This window comes from Phaenicophaeus curvirostris, chromosome 15 (assembly GCF_032191515.1).
Source record: "Phaenicophaeus curvirostris isolate KB17595 chromosome 15, BPBGC_Pcur_1.0, whole genome shotgun sequence".
Classification (NCBI taxonomy): domain Eukaryota; kingdom Metazoa; phylum Chordata; class Aves; order Cuculiformes; family Cuculidae; genus Phaenicophaeus; species Phaenicophaeus curvirostris.
Window position 1 is genome coordinate 11,523,788 of NC_091406.1, and position 15,469 is coordinate 11,539,256.

The 15,469-nt window shown below is 43.0% G+C and overlaps 1 protein-coding gene across 6 annotated transcripts in view; it reads left to right on the forward strand.

Annotated features, from left to right (window-relative positions):
* The window catches only part of HTR4 (5-hydroxytryptamine receptor 4), a 123,206-nt gene that overhangs the window by 22,827 nt on the left and 84,910 nt on the right, over positions 1 to 15,469 (forward strand). For all 6 annotated transcript variants that reach the window (XM_069868978.1, XM_069868977.1, XM_069868981.1 and 3 more), the window contains exon 2: positions 10,021 to 10,102. In XM_069868978.1, the coding sequence (XP_069725079.1) occupies positions 10,077 to 10,102 (26 nt within the window). In that variant the 5' untranslated portion in view covers positions 10,021 to 10,076. The remainder of the gene's footprint in view (positions 1 to 10,020; positions 10,103 to 15,469) is intronic.

Genomic DNA, 15,469 nt, shown 5'->3' on the forward strand with positions numbered 1-15,469 from the left:
TTTAGAGCCTGCGTGCTAAGAATGTGTTATAGCACATGCCCTTTTGCATCATCTCCATCTTTTAAAAAAGTAATTAATTAATTAACATTTTGACTTTCCCTGATGGTATCAGCTTCTTAACCAGAAAAGACGATGGCCACGTGCTTAATATATTTTGTATGGATCTGGAGAATCATGTGGTCTCTTGGGGGCTGTAATTATTTTAGCTCTCTGCTCAATTAACTAATTTTTTGAAGTGAGCCAGAGAAGATTGGTTTAAGATGAACATACTCAGCCAGTTTTCTCTCCAAAAGCTGTCATCCTTTAATGGAATACGAAGAAATGGCAGCAGAGGCATGAGTCAGTTGGGTTGGTTACATGTATCTGCAGCTCAGAAATCTGGGGGTTTTGTCTCTGCTTCATATTCTAAAGTGTCCGATGGAGTCATGGCCTTTCCACCCCAGTGCAGGGGCACCAGGAACCTCCTGGCTCTGCCCTGACTGTGGCAGCCACAAAAGTTGATGAGGAAGTGTGAATGAAATGCAAAGAGTTAAACTGTGTGGGATCAACACCCTTGCTCAGAGAAATGTCTGTTTGCAATAGCTTCACACTTGCATTAGTTTGTCTTAACCACCTAGGTGCAGAGAGTTTTGGGGGGTTTTATTTAGTATTTGTTTTAGCAAGGATAGTTTTTGTGTCAGAGTGAGGTTGGCATCCTTGGGCAGGAGTAGGTGAGGTCTGTGCCTGCAGGCTTTCATGCCATGAGTTATTAATTTCCAGCTAACCCTCTGTGGGATGTTGTTTGCTGCAAAGGTATTCACAAGATGTGCACCCCAAAACTTCCTAGTAATAGTCATTTTGGTCAGACAGAATTAACAGGGAGTCTTTAATGCCTCAGATTTAAAGCTTCATCTAAACCCCTTCCACAGCTGAAATCACAGAGGATGTAATTCAGCACAACCCTGTTGATTACTTAGTCGTGGTTGCACGGAAGTAATTGCAACAAAGATGCCTCGGCTGGGAAATACTCCTGTTTCTGCTGAAGTCCAGGGTTTGCAGAACCATAAATGCAGTGACTGGCATGTCTCGGCAGCGCTGGGCTTCAAAGCAGGAGGTTATTTCCTTGTTGCATTTCACAAGCTACAAAGCAGTCTCATGACAGCAATAAAAATAAAGTGGAGGAATTTTTTTCCAACACAATAAAGTTAGAATCGTGTGTGACCTCCAGATGGGGAACGAAACATGTTCACCACACAATGAGCTGTGTAGGAAATGGGGCAGGCGTTAAAGGTAGAGCAAAAGACAACTTACATGTGATTCCCTCTTGTTGTGCTATGAATGAATCACAGTGTCTGCAGTGCGGTCATGGCCTCTGCAGAGCACGATAAGAATCTTTTGTGGCTTGCTTGCCTGCTTTGACTTGTGGTTCCTCTCCTTGGCCCAGGTGATGCAGTGCTACCTAAGTGAGTTTGCAGGCAAGATGAGAATCCAAATGTGGAACAAAAACAGGTGAAAAAGGCTTGCCTGCACAGCTGGCAAAGCAAAGAATAATATCATTTATTGCAATGTGGTAGCTGGGAGTGACTCCAGGCTCTTCCTGTGACATTTCAGCACTGTGTGGTGGGAGGGAGATGGTTCCTTTCACTGCTCTTTCCCTCTGCTGTCTCGGGTAGCAATTGCCAGTGTGTACTCATTAGCAGACCTCAGAGCAGCACAGCAGTGTATCTCTGTGATAAAATGAGTGCCTGTGGTAATGTGCATTTTCCATGGGTCATTTTCTGTTTGCTTTGGAGCAGGGTAGCTTTTTAAACAAGAGGCTGGCGCTTTAGTCTGCTGGAAACCAGAGAGGGTTGCCATTGAGTGACACGGTCACTGCCCATTGTTGCCTGCGATGTTCTTCTTGGGGTGTGAGCTAACCTCTGCCATGAGACCAGCAGAACTTGTCTCTAAAGTTTATTTGCAGTAGGAGGGCACTATACTGGAGAGTAACGAGAACTGGTAAAAGTAAGGATATAGGGTAAAGTGTAGAGCTGCTCTCAACTGCAGTGAGCACCAGGTCACCGTGTGTGCGCAGCTGTTTGTAGAGGCAGAGCTGAGTTAGTGATGGTGCTGGGCATCCTGTAGCTCATCCAGCAAGCTGTGAGCTACTTTCTGTACTGTCACACCGTGTCAAAGCTGAAGAATTTCCATATTTCGTATCATTCACAGTGTACATTGCTGTGTAAACTAAGTTCATTTGATTGCAGGCACAGACAGCACAGCTGATGTCTTTCTGGGGCAGTGGTTTCCATACCCTAGGTCTGTGCTGAACACGAGTTGTTCACAAGTGTGTTTGGAGGGAAAATTTACAGTGAGTTATGGGAAGTTTTATGACAAGTGAGCAGGAAGGAAACATCATACCCTTGTACAAATCCCCATAAAATGTGCGATTTTCAGTTCTTTGTGGTGATGAGGAGTACTGATGGTGTGGATTGTCCTTATAAATACAGACCCAGTTGTGACAATGTCATGGGAATCATGCCTGTCTATGTTTCTGCCCATATTTCTGATGCACTTACTGAACTCAGCCACCCTTCTTGCCTCCATTTGTTGATTGATATCTCTTACTGTGTCTCAGTTCTTCTGAGACTCACAGCCTCGTGCTGGTTGTTTCTTTTGGCTTTCTAAGCTGAGGGTTTGATGTTGCAGTAAAAGGCTTGGAGCGTTTTGGTTACCAACTGCTGGTAATTGCTAAAGGTGAGAGCAGCGAGTTGTGAAATGTCTTAGTACTATTGTCGCAGTAAGTAAGCCCTCAGGTTTTATAGATGCTTTCTTTCCTCAGACCTCTTACACAAATGTAGCATGGTATACACAAGGATCCTCGTACAGATGTCTCTGCACTAGAACAGAGTCACTCTTGAACAGCCCATGGATATTTTGCTGCTGTAAATATTTAGTCCAAGGGAACAAGTAGGCAAAAGTGCTTCCACGTGCCCTTTCGAAGCAAACAGCCCTGATATTCTGGTGTCTGTTAGTATCTTTTTGACACTCAAACGTGGAATTTAAACTTTTCATTTTTGAAAGTGCAGACTACCTTAGTGTAAAGTTGAAAAGGTACAGGGCTGGCAGCTGGGAGGCTGTGAAGGCTGAGCTGACAATGAAGGAAAACCCATCTGTCTGTAAATATGTGAGCACAAGGTGCTGGCTTCTGCCTAACCTGCGTTCTACCAGTGACTCCCACATCCCTCAAGAATACGAGCCAATTAAACTCGGTGCCTGTGGTTTGGATTGTCAAGCCAGAGGCTCTCTGTGAGTTTAAAGAGCTTTTTTTATAAACTAACACTTCAGTTGAAAGGACATTTCTTGTATCTTTTTCTGTTTAAACCTGAACTGCATTTTCTTTTTCAGGTGATGTGTTATGTCTACCTTTCTGTTTTTACCCCATTGAACAAAGTGCTGCATTTTAGGCTGCTGGAGTGACATTCGATTAAAATCAGTCCAGTAATCTGTTTCTGCTGACAACTGAGGGACTGATCAGCTTTGCCCTTTGAGGAGGGGAAAGAGACAGTTGTACAGCTGTGTCAGAGAAGGCAAGAAGCACGGGGGGAAGGGGCAGAGCCTTTATCACAAACAGGAGGCAGAAATGGAGCTGTTTTCTCTGGGAGTGAACAAGTTTGATCACTATGATATTTCCTACTCCTCAAGCATTGTCATAGGCAGGATATTCTCTTGCAACACTTTTTGATTTTTAGACTGCTCTGTAGTGATGAGCTAGAAATTCTCTTTGGATTGAGGTGACCGTCACTCCACAGCATCAGTTTAATGTGGACTGGGAAAATCTTGTCTGGTTGGCCTCTGCTAACAATTTCTCTGATGAAGATGCAGCTATGATAAAAATCACAACCTCAGATATTAAATGAAATGGGAGTTGAGCAACAGTGTTTTTATTCAATCACAGCTTTAATCTGGTAGATGTTCACTGCAGAAAATGAGGAGTCTCTTGAAATCACAGAATCAGGTAGTAGTAATCCTTATTTGTGTTAGAGTGGCCTCAATCTGGCCTCAATCAGGAGTCAGAAATAGTGGCTGAAAGCAAAATGAATCCTTGTACTTCCAAGAACTTATACTCTGAGAGAATGAGGACAGCACTTTCTAGGGGAAGGCTAAACAGGCTTTCCAAACATCTACAGCATCATTTTTTTTTATCGGTCTGCTGCTCTGCATTACCCAATAAGAATGGGTGTCTGCAGGGCATCTATGCTGAAGTCAGAGACTGCATGAAGTCATCATCACTGCACACCGCACTCTGCTCTAAGAGAGAAAGTTGGCAAAGGGTGAGGGGAAAAGGCACTTTTAACCTTACATTTATAAAGGGAAAAGTGAATTTGGAGAACTGTAGTGATGAGTACAATTCTTTGCAGAGAGCATGAGACACTCAGAAACTGAATATAGGGTATTTTGTATCACCTCCCTCTCCTGTGGTGCAATAGAGCAGAAGGAACAGCATGATATTCATCTGCAGGTAAAATGAAATGGGCTTTTCAGGCTGCTGGGTCCACCCTAGACATGGCTTCATTTAAGGTGTCATAAATGATGAAGCAGCACAGTCCAGCACAGCAGGAAATGGGGGTGTAAGTTTTTCAGAATGACTCAATTCTTCTGTTGTCAGCTTAGCAGTGACAGAAAGTGGAACTAGATGGGACTTGAGTGGGATGGAAATAAATTGGATGAAGAATGTGTCAGTGTCTCAGTTAATCAGTGCCTTGCAAGGAAAATGTCTTGCAAGACTGGTGTGGCTATTGTTGTCATTTGATGGGACATTTTAATTTCTGCTGGGCATACCAAGCCCAGTACATAGGGCAAATGAGTTTGTGGTCACTTAAGAGACAAGATTATCTGCTGGCCACTAGCTAACTCCTTATGGTCTTTGAGAAGTGAGTTCTTTGCTGAAACCTTAAAGCTACTGAGTAAAGTTTGTCCAAGAGCCTCTACACTTGGTTGGGAAGGTACATCATCAGTTTTCCTGCGTTTTCCCTTTCCTACCACACAGCACTGTGGAGGTGAGGGGGAGGAGATGCAGAAGTAGGGGACCATCTGCTAAGGTGACTTGATGGTGTGTTAAATGAAGGAATGAGGCAGAAGTGTGCAGCTGATCTCATCTTGACAGATGTATAGTTTCCAATTTCCATGAATGGCAGCAGTGCAGCCTTGCTGAAGCTTATTACAGGATCACCTTTCCCAAGTCAGAGCCAGTCAACTGTGCAGCAATGTCTAGTCCTACACATGTGGTCCTGCTCTTGGTGGCAGTGATTAGTGGAGAACAAAATAAGATGAGGAATTTTTGCTCAACAAAGGAAGTCTACAGAGCTGCCATGTCAAGCCTGCTGGAGATACCGTGCTTGCATTTTTATCCAATAAAAATGTTGTGCTTTGAAGTGAAAATACTGCCAAAGGTATTGACTTCAGATAAGTTTATCTGGGAAAACAGTTCTTTGTGAAGGCAGTTGGTTTGGGTTTTTTGTTTGAGCTCCATCTTTGACTTTTTGTTTCCTTCTAATACAGAAAGCTTCAGTTATTGTAGAAGTCTCCATGATAACGTGATGGCACAGATAGTGTGTAACGTTGATGCATATGGAAATCGTACATTTTTGCAGAAAAATAAGATGACCTTGAACTGGAATTTTGACATATGAAATCACTGAAAAGTTTTTCTTCGGCTTTGCAGGAGTTATCAAAATAAATTTCGTGCTGGCACCTGAAAGAGTGAAACCATTTCACTTCACTGCCTTAATTTAGCCCCTCATGGTAACTGAAGTCCTTAGGTAGATTGTGGCAGGTTGTGAGTGGGGCTGCTCTCAGGAAGCCCAGGATGGAAAGGTGCTGGAGCCCAGGACAGGAAGACCATTGGTTTGAAAGACTGTTACCCTCAGCCCATGCTGTAGGGCAGGTTTTGCTCATGAGCTGTTGGAAGCGGATGTTCTCATTCAGGAAAACATGACCTGGCTGCATCGATGTGCACGGCTCTGTGTGCCTGTCATCACCACCATGCACAACAGCAAAGAAGCTCTTTTGTGCTGAAGGGAATGTATATACGGTGGGCTGGATGGTATAAAGGTTGAGTGAGGAGGTCACTGTTATCTCTCTGAAGCAGAGAACAGGTTCTTAATTGAGTATGAGTAATCACTTTAATAACAAAGAATAGCACTGGGCCCTCTGTGTGAGCCAGATGTATTTACAGAATAACTCGTGGAGATTTTTATATTACATGGTATTGATGTCGTTTTTCTTTCTTTGTTGGGACTTCAATGACTACAAGTCTAACCACTGCGGTGTCATGGGGAGAGGTAAAAGGGAAGGAAGATCCAATTTTAAAATTCACTGTGGAAAAGCTGACTTCATCAGCTAAGTGATGTCATTGGGTTAGTGTCCGTTCATTCTATGCTTCATCATATGGGGAAAGATGAAAGTACTAACAGTCCTTAAAACACCACAGGTCTCCTGTGCAGTGGTGAGAGGTTTCTGATCCCGGAGGGCTGTGGAGTGTGATGCTTTAAATGCATTGCACGTTCAGACTCAAATGTTGCTTGTTTCTGTAGTTCTGGGTAAAAAGATAACGTATTTAGGGGGAGGAGGGTGTTCTCAGAGCTGCAGAACTTAGGAATATGTAAAGAATTATAAGAAAAAATAAGTTGTAGGTGAGGTGCAATACAAGAAATGCAGTCACTGGCTGTCGCACCGTGTAGGGAGTGACTGCTGGCAGCACAGGGAGATGCAGCTGGGAGGTGGTATACAAAATTCCTTAAAAGGAATTTAAGAGGAGGTGGTATCAAAATCCTTAAAACTTTATTTTTTCCGTCTTTGTACCAAAAATGTTATTTCTACTGTATAAATAAACACAAAACAAATGAAGAAAGTATTAATGGAAACAAAAAAAGTTTCCCTGTATTTTTAAGCACGTCACACTTGCTGTGACTGAAGGAACAGTAGTGCTGGTGTCTATACAGAAAACTATGTTTTAATGAATAGTTAGGGCAACAGTTCTGATTGTACTAAAACTGTGAGTTTTGCACGTTTCCCAAGGTACCTCTTAAACCCTGATGCTGAAGGGAGCATAAGGGAACTGGGATGGAGCAGATAGGTGACAGTTTTTCTTCTGTTATTCCTATTCTCTACTCTTGTTGGCTCCCACTCCACTTGTAATTCCAAACTGTAGCAGATGTGACCTGCAGCAAAGCAGTTTCATAACTTCCCACTGTAGCAGTAAGTACTAAAGCCTTCTTGCTTCTTCCTAGCAAAGGAATAATTTCCCTTGAATCAGCGTCAACAAAATTTGCCCATATTTTCCTTGTGGTCTATCTGTGCTATCTCAACAGTAAGATCAGTTTAGTATCTGTATCTTATGTCCAGGGGCTGCTTCTGTCCTGCTCTGAATCTTCTTGGTGGGGTTCATTCAACCTCTTTGTGCCTCCATGGTAAATGGAGATGACAACTTGCTTTTAAAGGATGCTGTAAGGCAGAATTAGCCAGCGCTCACGAACGGTGCTGGTAGGCAGAGGAGATGGATCAAGAACCCATGTCTTTAGACTGCAGTTTATAGTCTTCTTTTTGGCTCATATTTATCCTTTCTGAAATGAAAGGGAAGGATGGTTTCTAGTACCCTGTGGTACTGCATTAAATCTATTCTGATGTATTTGCGTCTGAATTAAGTGAAATTAATTTAACCTATATGTCAAATAAATTATTTGAAGTAAATGGTTATTTAAACCTCTTTGGAGATTATTTAATTAGGTTTCTCTTTGTCTTCTTTGAGCTCAGAGATTATTTGTTGTATTTTTACAACCCCAAGACCATCTTCCAGGATATTCTTTCTGCATCTTTGACAGCAGCCATCCCAGCAGCGTGTGAGATGTTTTCTGTGGAAGAACTCCAGAGCAGAAGCATGGGAGAGCGTTTTTCCCTCTCCAAATTGAAGCTGGAGGTCAGGTCTTGGGGATGTGGAGGTGACTTGATCAGAAACTCTAGACCTCCCATCCTTATATCTGCAAAATACAGCAGCAGTCTTTAAGTCTTTTTCCCTTAGAAACACCAGTTGAAGGCTTAAGCTGTAAATAATGGCTGAATTCTGAAGGTTTCTACCCTCAGATAAAAGCATCCCTTTCACTTAAGTAAGTTTTGCTTGCAAAACTGTGTATAGCCTACACCTACTGAAGTACCAATTCTGGTAAACCAGACCTGGACAGTGGGTGTGCATCTCCAGTGCAAACCTGGCATTGTGTTAGGAAGTCTGAGTCAGTATTATTACAATCTTTTCTTTGAAGCCAAGAAACCACAGTGGCATTATTTGCATTTGAATTATTATTAATAATGCGATGGTAGTGGCCTTACCCTTGAGTCTCTAGAGACACAACACAATGGGCAACCAACAGTCTGAAGTGCTCAGAAACTTATCCTGTTTTTCCACTGGATTAACAGCAACAAATACACAAAACTCTTTATTAAGATGGTGCATTCATTTTGTTGGAGTCACGATGGAATTTTGATAGAATTAAGAATCCTATTAATATTTATATCGCTTAGTGTTACTGGGAGTAAGTACATTTATTTTAACTTGAGCTGCAAATCACTTAGTTCTTTGTAATTACAGTACTGCTATTAAATATTCATAAGGCTGTACAACGTATTGTCACAGAAACCTGTTTTAATTTAGTGGTAAGTCAATGTTTTAATTTTGTATAAAAACAGAAACTAATTTACCAGGCATTCTTGCTTGTGTTTTCCCAGCTGGATTTTGTGAGCCTTCTTCAGTTGGTTTTATTTAAACTGCTTTTCTGTAGCTTTGGAAGTTTGTAGGTTACCATAAACGGTGTTAGGTCTGGTGCAGCTTAGATGTGTGAATGCTGTCACGTGTAATTTTGAAGGCAAGCATCAGCTGATAAAAGTCACTTGGATCTCAGTGCTCGGCTCCTGAGTGCTACCAGAACTGCAACAAAACATATTTTCGTAAACTTCGTAAAAAGTTGATTTGGAGAACAAATCTTAAGGGTTGTGCCTGTATTAGTCATTTATATTGCTTGCATTTCTTTCTATTTTAGCTGTGAGAGTCTTTGATGAAATATATAGGTGGGTTTCTCTGAGGTCACCGGGGGCTTCACTGGCAGAAGGATGGGGCAGATTGACCTGTGGTGTTTTTGTATGTGTCCCTGTCCACACCAGCACCTAGAGCTCACTGGGTACAGCACAGTATGCTGTGTGTACTGCTATAAAGCTTTGCGTTCATGCCTTGTGAAATTATTTCCCTACTAACTCATTTGTCATTAATTAGAGGGAAGGAGCTGTGACCATTTGAGGAGGCATTACACAGGATGGGATTTTTTGACAAGTGAGACAGGGTGTCTGTAGAGGACTGTGTCACATAGTCTTAGGTGCGATCTGTATCCTATGCATTCTTTGTTATGACTTCTGCCTATGCAGCTTCTCCTCACCCCTGTGGAAACTGAATATTTGGCCAGAAGAGCCTTTTCTCTGTACCAGTGCTTACAGGACTTTACTACCCTGCTGCATTTGAAACAATCTTCTAGGAGTCTAAATCCAAGAATTGCCAAGGAGAAGTGATGGTCACAGAGTGTATTAGAGGTTGATCTTAGCTTCCAGGTGAAGACCTGACTTCGCTCATAAAAGGGGGAAACTTCTTGTTATGTTCAGCAGAACCAGTGTTCCTGTGGGACTTACAAGCACTCCATTAGCCCTATGTTATGTGAGAATGGGTGATGCATACACAACCATAATGGGTTGTCTGTCACCTCAGCTTGATTTCGTGTCTCCAGGCATGCATCTTAGTGCTGTGAGATACAAATATGTCAGGGTAGATGACAGAAAATTGTGTTATGACAGGTCTATGCAGCAGTATGACTTCATTTTGGCGTGTCTATGTAACATCTGTTTTCAAGAGAAGCCAGGCCAAAGGGGCAAAATGCAGTGCATGAGTGTCTTCACAGGGGTAGATGAGCGTCTGTGAGAGATCCTTTAATTTATAACTGTCCTCTCTAACTCTCTCCACTGCAGGGCGCAGTCTCTTCTATGGACACTGAACTCCCAGCTACCTATGCCTATTGCCTGTGATGGAAGAACTTGATGTTAATGTGAGGTAGGATAAACCACATGGCTCCTCCTATACCGTGTCCCATTCAGCTGATGAGGAGCAGGGCACCAGCAGCCATACGGTGTGTCTGCAAAGCTGTAGGATGGTATTTTCTGTTTTCCTGTAGATGAAGGTCTGTACTCATGTGGCAGTGCCTGGTGTGGGGTTTCCTGGAGCATCTGTGAGGATGTAGTGTCACCCTGTTATTTCTGTAAATGTCAGATGTGGTCTTGGTCTTGGACTTGTGGTCTTGGACTTAAGGAAGTCCAAGTAGGATGGATAAGTCCAGTAGGATGGATAAGGCCCCATCAAAGGCCAGGCATAAGCCCATCTGTGCCTGCTGCAAGTCTGATCCTAGTTTATTTCCCTTTTTGGTGCAGTGATCTAAGAACTTACAACCTCATCTCTGCAGCTTTATACTGGGGCAAGCAAAAAATTGCATCTCTGAAGTAATTTCAACCCCCTGGGCACGCTACTGGTATCAGTGAGAGACAAATTTTGGTATGGATTGTTTTGACTGTGGAAGTGTGATGCTAACAGAAATTGTTCCAAGAGACTGGAGATCCTGTTTGCAGCTCACCCCAGGACACAAGGTTAGCATCAGCTCTGCCATTCTCCCTCAGGTGTGATCTGCAGGATTTCTTTCTCTGTAGGACTAGGATTTGTCCCTTTTGTTTCCTGGCCTTTTGACTGGCCAGGCTGCTGCTGCTGCTGAACTGTACAAACTCACTTCACATAAGGACATCAAACTTCTGACCAAACTGCTGGTTCAGACACAGGAGAGAGCAATATTCCAGTTGCAATTAAAAACATGAATAATATCCACTCAGGGAGTATCTTTTTGATGTCTCAGGTTTTTATTTTGGGGAGTAATTCTTCAACCTCCCCCTGCTTGGACACTCAAGTGGCAAGTATATGGGGAAAAGTCTTGGAGAAAATTGCTCTGCTAGAGACAGATCAAATATGTGTACTGTGGTCTCCCAGGAAAACTTTCCCTAAGGAGTTGCTGAACAGGGGGAAACACAGTACAGAATGGGAGAATGGAGTCTTATACCTCAAAGGGGGTTCTATCATGCCACCCTGTCCTCACAGCTTTCTAGGTCTTGGGCTTTCAGGTTGGGATGTGTCTCTGTGCAAGGGACACACCACTCTCTCCAGTTGCACATGGAGTGAGACAATGCATTTTCAAAGACAATTTGTGTTCATAATGAGCCTCCTCAGAGCGCTATACCATCAAAGAGAACAGCTCTGGTCTTCATTCACCTATTCAAGTGTCACAAAAGTCAGTGGCAACTCCAGGTTGCTGCTTTAATGCACACTTAGCAGGTCACATTTATTACTCAGTAATCAATGCTGAGAGGTAATGTGTTTTGCTTAATGAAATTTGTCTCACCTTTTTAATACCAGAAGTGTAGCTAAATGCGTAGGCTACTGCTGTTTCTCTGTAAAGGGAATTAAGGTGCTGACACCAGGCAATTTTCCCTACAGTCCTTTCCTTCCTCTAAAGGCACTGGGGAGAAATCTTCTGTTTCTCATTACAGTGAAAAAAAATTCCCCGCTATACATTTCATCATTCCTAGAAGGAACATCCATCAGTTCATAAACACCAACAGGCACAGAGGAACAGTCTCAGCGAGTGCCTGAACCACAAGTGCCTGGCACAGGGAAGCTATATAGGAGGAAAGTGTGAAGTTATGGTTTCCTTACCCACGTATATTTTTCAGTAATGTGCTCTTTTCCACTGGTGGAGGCAGACACTGAGTAGGTCTGACCAGGCATGGATGTTTTGAAGTGATCTGTTAGGGTTTTGTAATTCACTCTTTGTAGGAATCACTAGATAATTATCACTGTCATCCTATTTTTAAATTCTACTATAATTCAAATCAGCCCTAATCCCGCTACAAAAAAAACGAACCCACCCAGCCAAGGCCCCAACTCCAAAAAACCAAATCCAAATAAAACTAATTCATATCAGAATCAGGCTTTCTATTCTTACTTGAGATACTTTCCCATACGCGATGTAGCCTGAATGCAGTGAGAAGTGCTTGGGAAGAAGGAGATTTGGGTGTTGGGGTGTGTGGGAGCATGGGCAGAGCTGAGGGGTCTCCTTTGGCCAACTGGCTGTAGAAAGTGTCCATTTCACAGGGCTGAGAAAAGGTTTTTTGGAAGGTGTCTTTTGAGAGACTGCATTCTCCTGGAGTCTGGTTTAGTGTGGCTGGCTGCTGTGATCTGGCCCTGGGAGGGCAGCAGAAGCATCTCTGAGGGATAACTTCTCGTGCAGTGAATTATTTCATCCGACTTCCCATTTAGATGTTAAAAGGCAACACAAGGTATTCCTGGGGATCTGATGAACTAAAATCAGAGGGAATTTGAAAGCTCTCCTGAATCAGTATTGACTCACTGTTCCCCAGCTGTTTTGATCAAACACGGTGGCCAGGGTTCACTTTGTTGTACTTCAGGAATGATTTTATTCTTGTGTTCCCAGCGGCTTTTTCTGAGCTGGGCTAAATCAGTCCTTCAGTTTCTGTGACTGGTTGCATATACAAAATTCATGGTAGGCAAATGAGTTTATTTTGACTCCGCACTTTTCCAAACCATGAGTTTTTATTTTGAGAGATTTACTTGTTAGCTACCAGTAAGTTGCTGATATTTCTCCTTCATCTGCCCCAACTTCAGCCCTTTTTTTTTTTTTTTTGCCAAGATGTGAAATACTGAATGTTTTCTGTCAAAGCCAGGGGCTTCCACATGTTGTTTGGTAAAGCTGCATGTTGACCCCAAGAGGTGGGAGCACTCGGATCTCCACTTACCGTCCCTGCAGTTCTTAGAGAAGCTCCAGTGGGAAGTCAACATGAGAAGGGGAGGAAAGCTTGGGAAAATGGGAGATGCCAGCTAGAATAGACGTTGTTTTTGTGTACAGAAGTTACGTGGGAGTCCATGGACTCCTATTTATCTGTGTACAAACATGTGGGTAGGTACATACCTCTGCCCATGAAAACTGTGAAAAGAGCTTCTGTGTACCAAGAACAGCACCTGCAGACCTTGCTGAGTAGTCCAGAGAGGCCCAAATAGGCATCTCCTTAGCACTTGCTAGCGTAAGTTGAAACATGCTGTGCGTAGAGAATGAGCAATGGCCTTATTAAAGACCATTAAAACCTTCCTAGACCTTTGGTAAGACTTTGATCATCTCTCTACAGAACATTCCCTGTAGTCAGGAATGAAGTAAACTTCCCATCAGCATACCAATTCATCCTTATCTCATAGCAGCTAAATCTGACTTTACATTGCTGGGAGCGCAGGTGACTCAAATCTATGTCACTTCTGTTTGGCCATTCTTGCATGTTTTCTCGTCTTTGAGCTCCAGCATTCATTGTTCGTTCATTCATCCTGTTGCTACGGACGCTGCGTGGCAAGCCCAGCATTTGTAGCTCCTGGGCTGACTCAATTTTAGCTGACCAGGCACCACGGAGGGCAGCTTTCCAAGTCTCCCACCCTAGAGCTGCAGGGTGCTCGAGTGCATTGTTTAATGAACTGTTTGGACATCCTCTGCTGACAGTCTGAAAACCATTAGCCCAAGCTTTTTGAAAGAGCTCTAGTATGGTTTACAATAGTGCAACAGGTTGAGGAGTTGCAGTTAATAACAAGAGGCAATCTGAACACTTCTCAAAAGCTGCAAAATAATTTTCGTGTGATGGCTGATGTTTCCATTGGGCAAGCACCCTGCTGTAGCATGCTAAATATTGACTGCACAATTGTTTAAGGCAGCTTTTAAAATATCTCTTTAGCATTTTAACCCCAGAGGCTGTGCTCTGGGCTTTGAGAACTAGGTTATTTCTGAATTCTAGCAGCAAATGCTTTGTAAGATCTTAGACAATCTTCAAGACTGATTGATTCTTCCCATTGTGGCAACTGGAGTCCAACAGAAGCTGTGAAATGAGCAGCCCTTGTTGCTTTTCAAGACCATAGCTGGGAAGGGGAGAATTGGAAGAGTAGCTGCCTGACATTTACAGTTAGGATCTGTCGAGTGGAGCTGTGGTTCTGCTGGCCAGAGCTTTTCTTGTGCTCTTGGTCAGTAAGGGGAAACCTCTGCTATTGGAATGGACGCTTCTGAGTGTGGTCAGAGCTGTTCTATGTACTTCAAAATGTATAAAGGTTTCTGGCTTCCTCAGGTGTTGGGGAGAGGCTGGTATGCTCTTAAAATTAGCCTTTGAAAAAAATAAAAATCACAAGATTGTTCAGTGCAAGTAAATAGCTTTTATACAAACCTTTTTATGGTAGCTGTTGGTGAAGGCTGACTCCCTTTGCTAGATCAACTATAGAGAAACAATGTATTATTTGAGTTTGTCACAACAGTAATTGCTTTTTATTTTTAAGCTGAGCCACCCAAACAGCTGAATTTTATATTGATGTTAATTGCCTCCAAACTTGGCTTTATCAGCTTTAGTTTTCTCAGTTTGTTACTAAAGGTATTTTTGTGGCTTGAAGTACTCTGAAAAATGCAGAGCCCTCTGGCAGTACTGTGTGGGGTTCATTAATCTTGTCATGACTTTGAGAAATGAGAAGCAAGGTGAGGGAACAAGGAATCAAATCGGTTGAATTAGTTGTGTGTGTTTGGAAGCAAAGAAAATACTCCATTATTTAACCCTGCTGCCTTTCCCAAACTCCTCATACAGAGGCATAGTGAACATTATTTCTGACAACAGACCTTCTCGATGATATGCTCTCTGCAGTCAAGTTGTATTTTGAGTAAGTCCCAGTTCTGGAGGCTTGCTTTGTTGGCCCAAGAGGCTCCTTTCTCCATGTACCACAAGAAGTGGTACTGTTGATGGGTGGCTCTAAGACAGCTTTGTACCTAAAGCTGGTACACTGGCAGGGTGGCTGATTGCAGAAAGAGGCAGAGAAGGTCTTGGGTCTCCTCTCCCTATCCAGACCTGTGGGGAAGTAGGACCATTAGAGATTAGAGGGAGAGAGGAGGACCTGAAAAGCTCCATCCATGAACCTCTGGGAAGAGCTGTGAGATGTCCTAAGAGAGGATGCTGTGTGTTCCCTCCCCTTGTTTGGGATGCTGGCAGCCAGCAGGGAGGACTTGGTGTGGGTCAGGGGGCAACAACTGAGCTGTGTGGCAGGAGAGGCAGAAAACTGGGCTGAAAACAGAGGTAGCTCTTTGGGCAAGGAGTGGGCTGTGTTGAGTGGTTGGAATTAAATAAGATCTGATTTAATGACCCAAAGTGTAGAAACCAGAAGGGTCTTAGGAAGGAACTTGTGTGCTCTGAGTGCCCTGCCAGTGGGGATTTGTAGAAAACAGTTTAAGATTCCTGCAGCAGGTTGCAATGTAAGTGTTTATTCTCACATATACAGAAGCTCTTTTCAAAACCT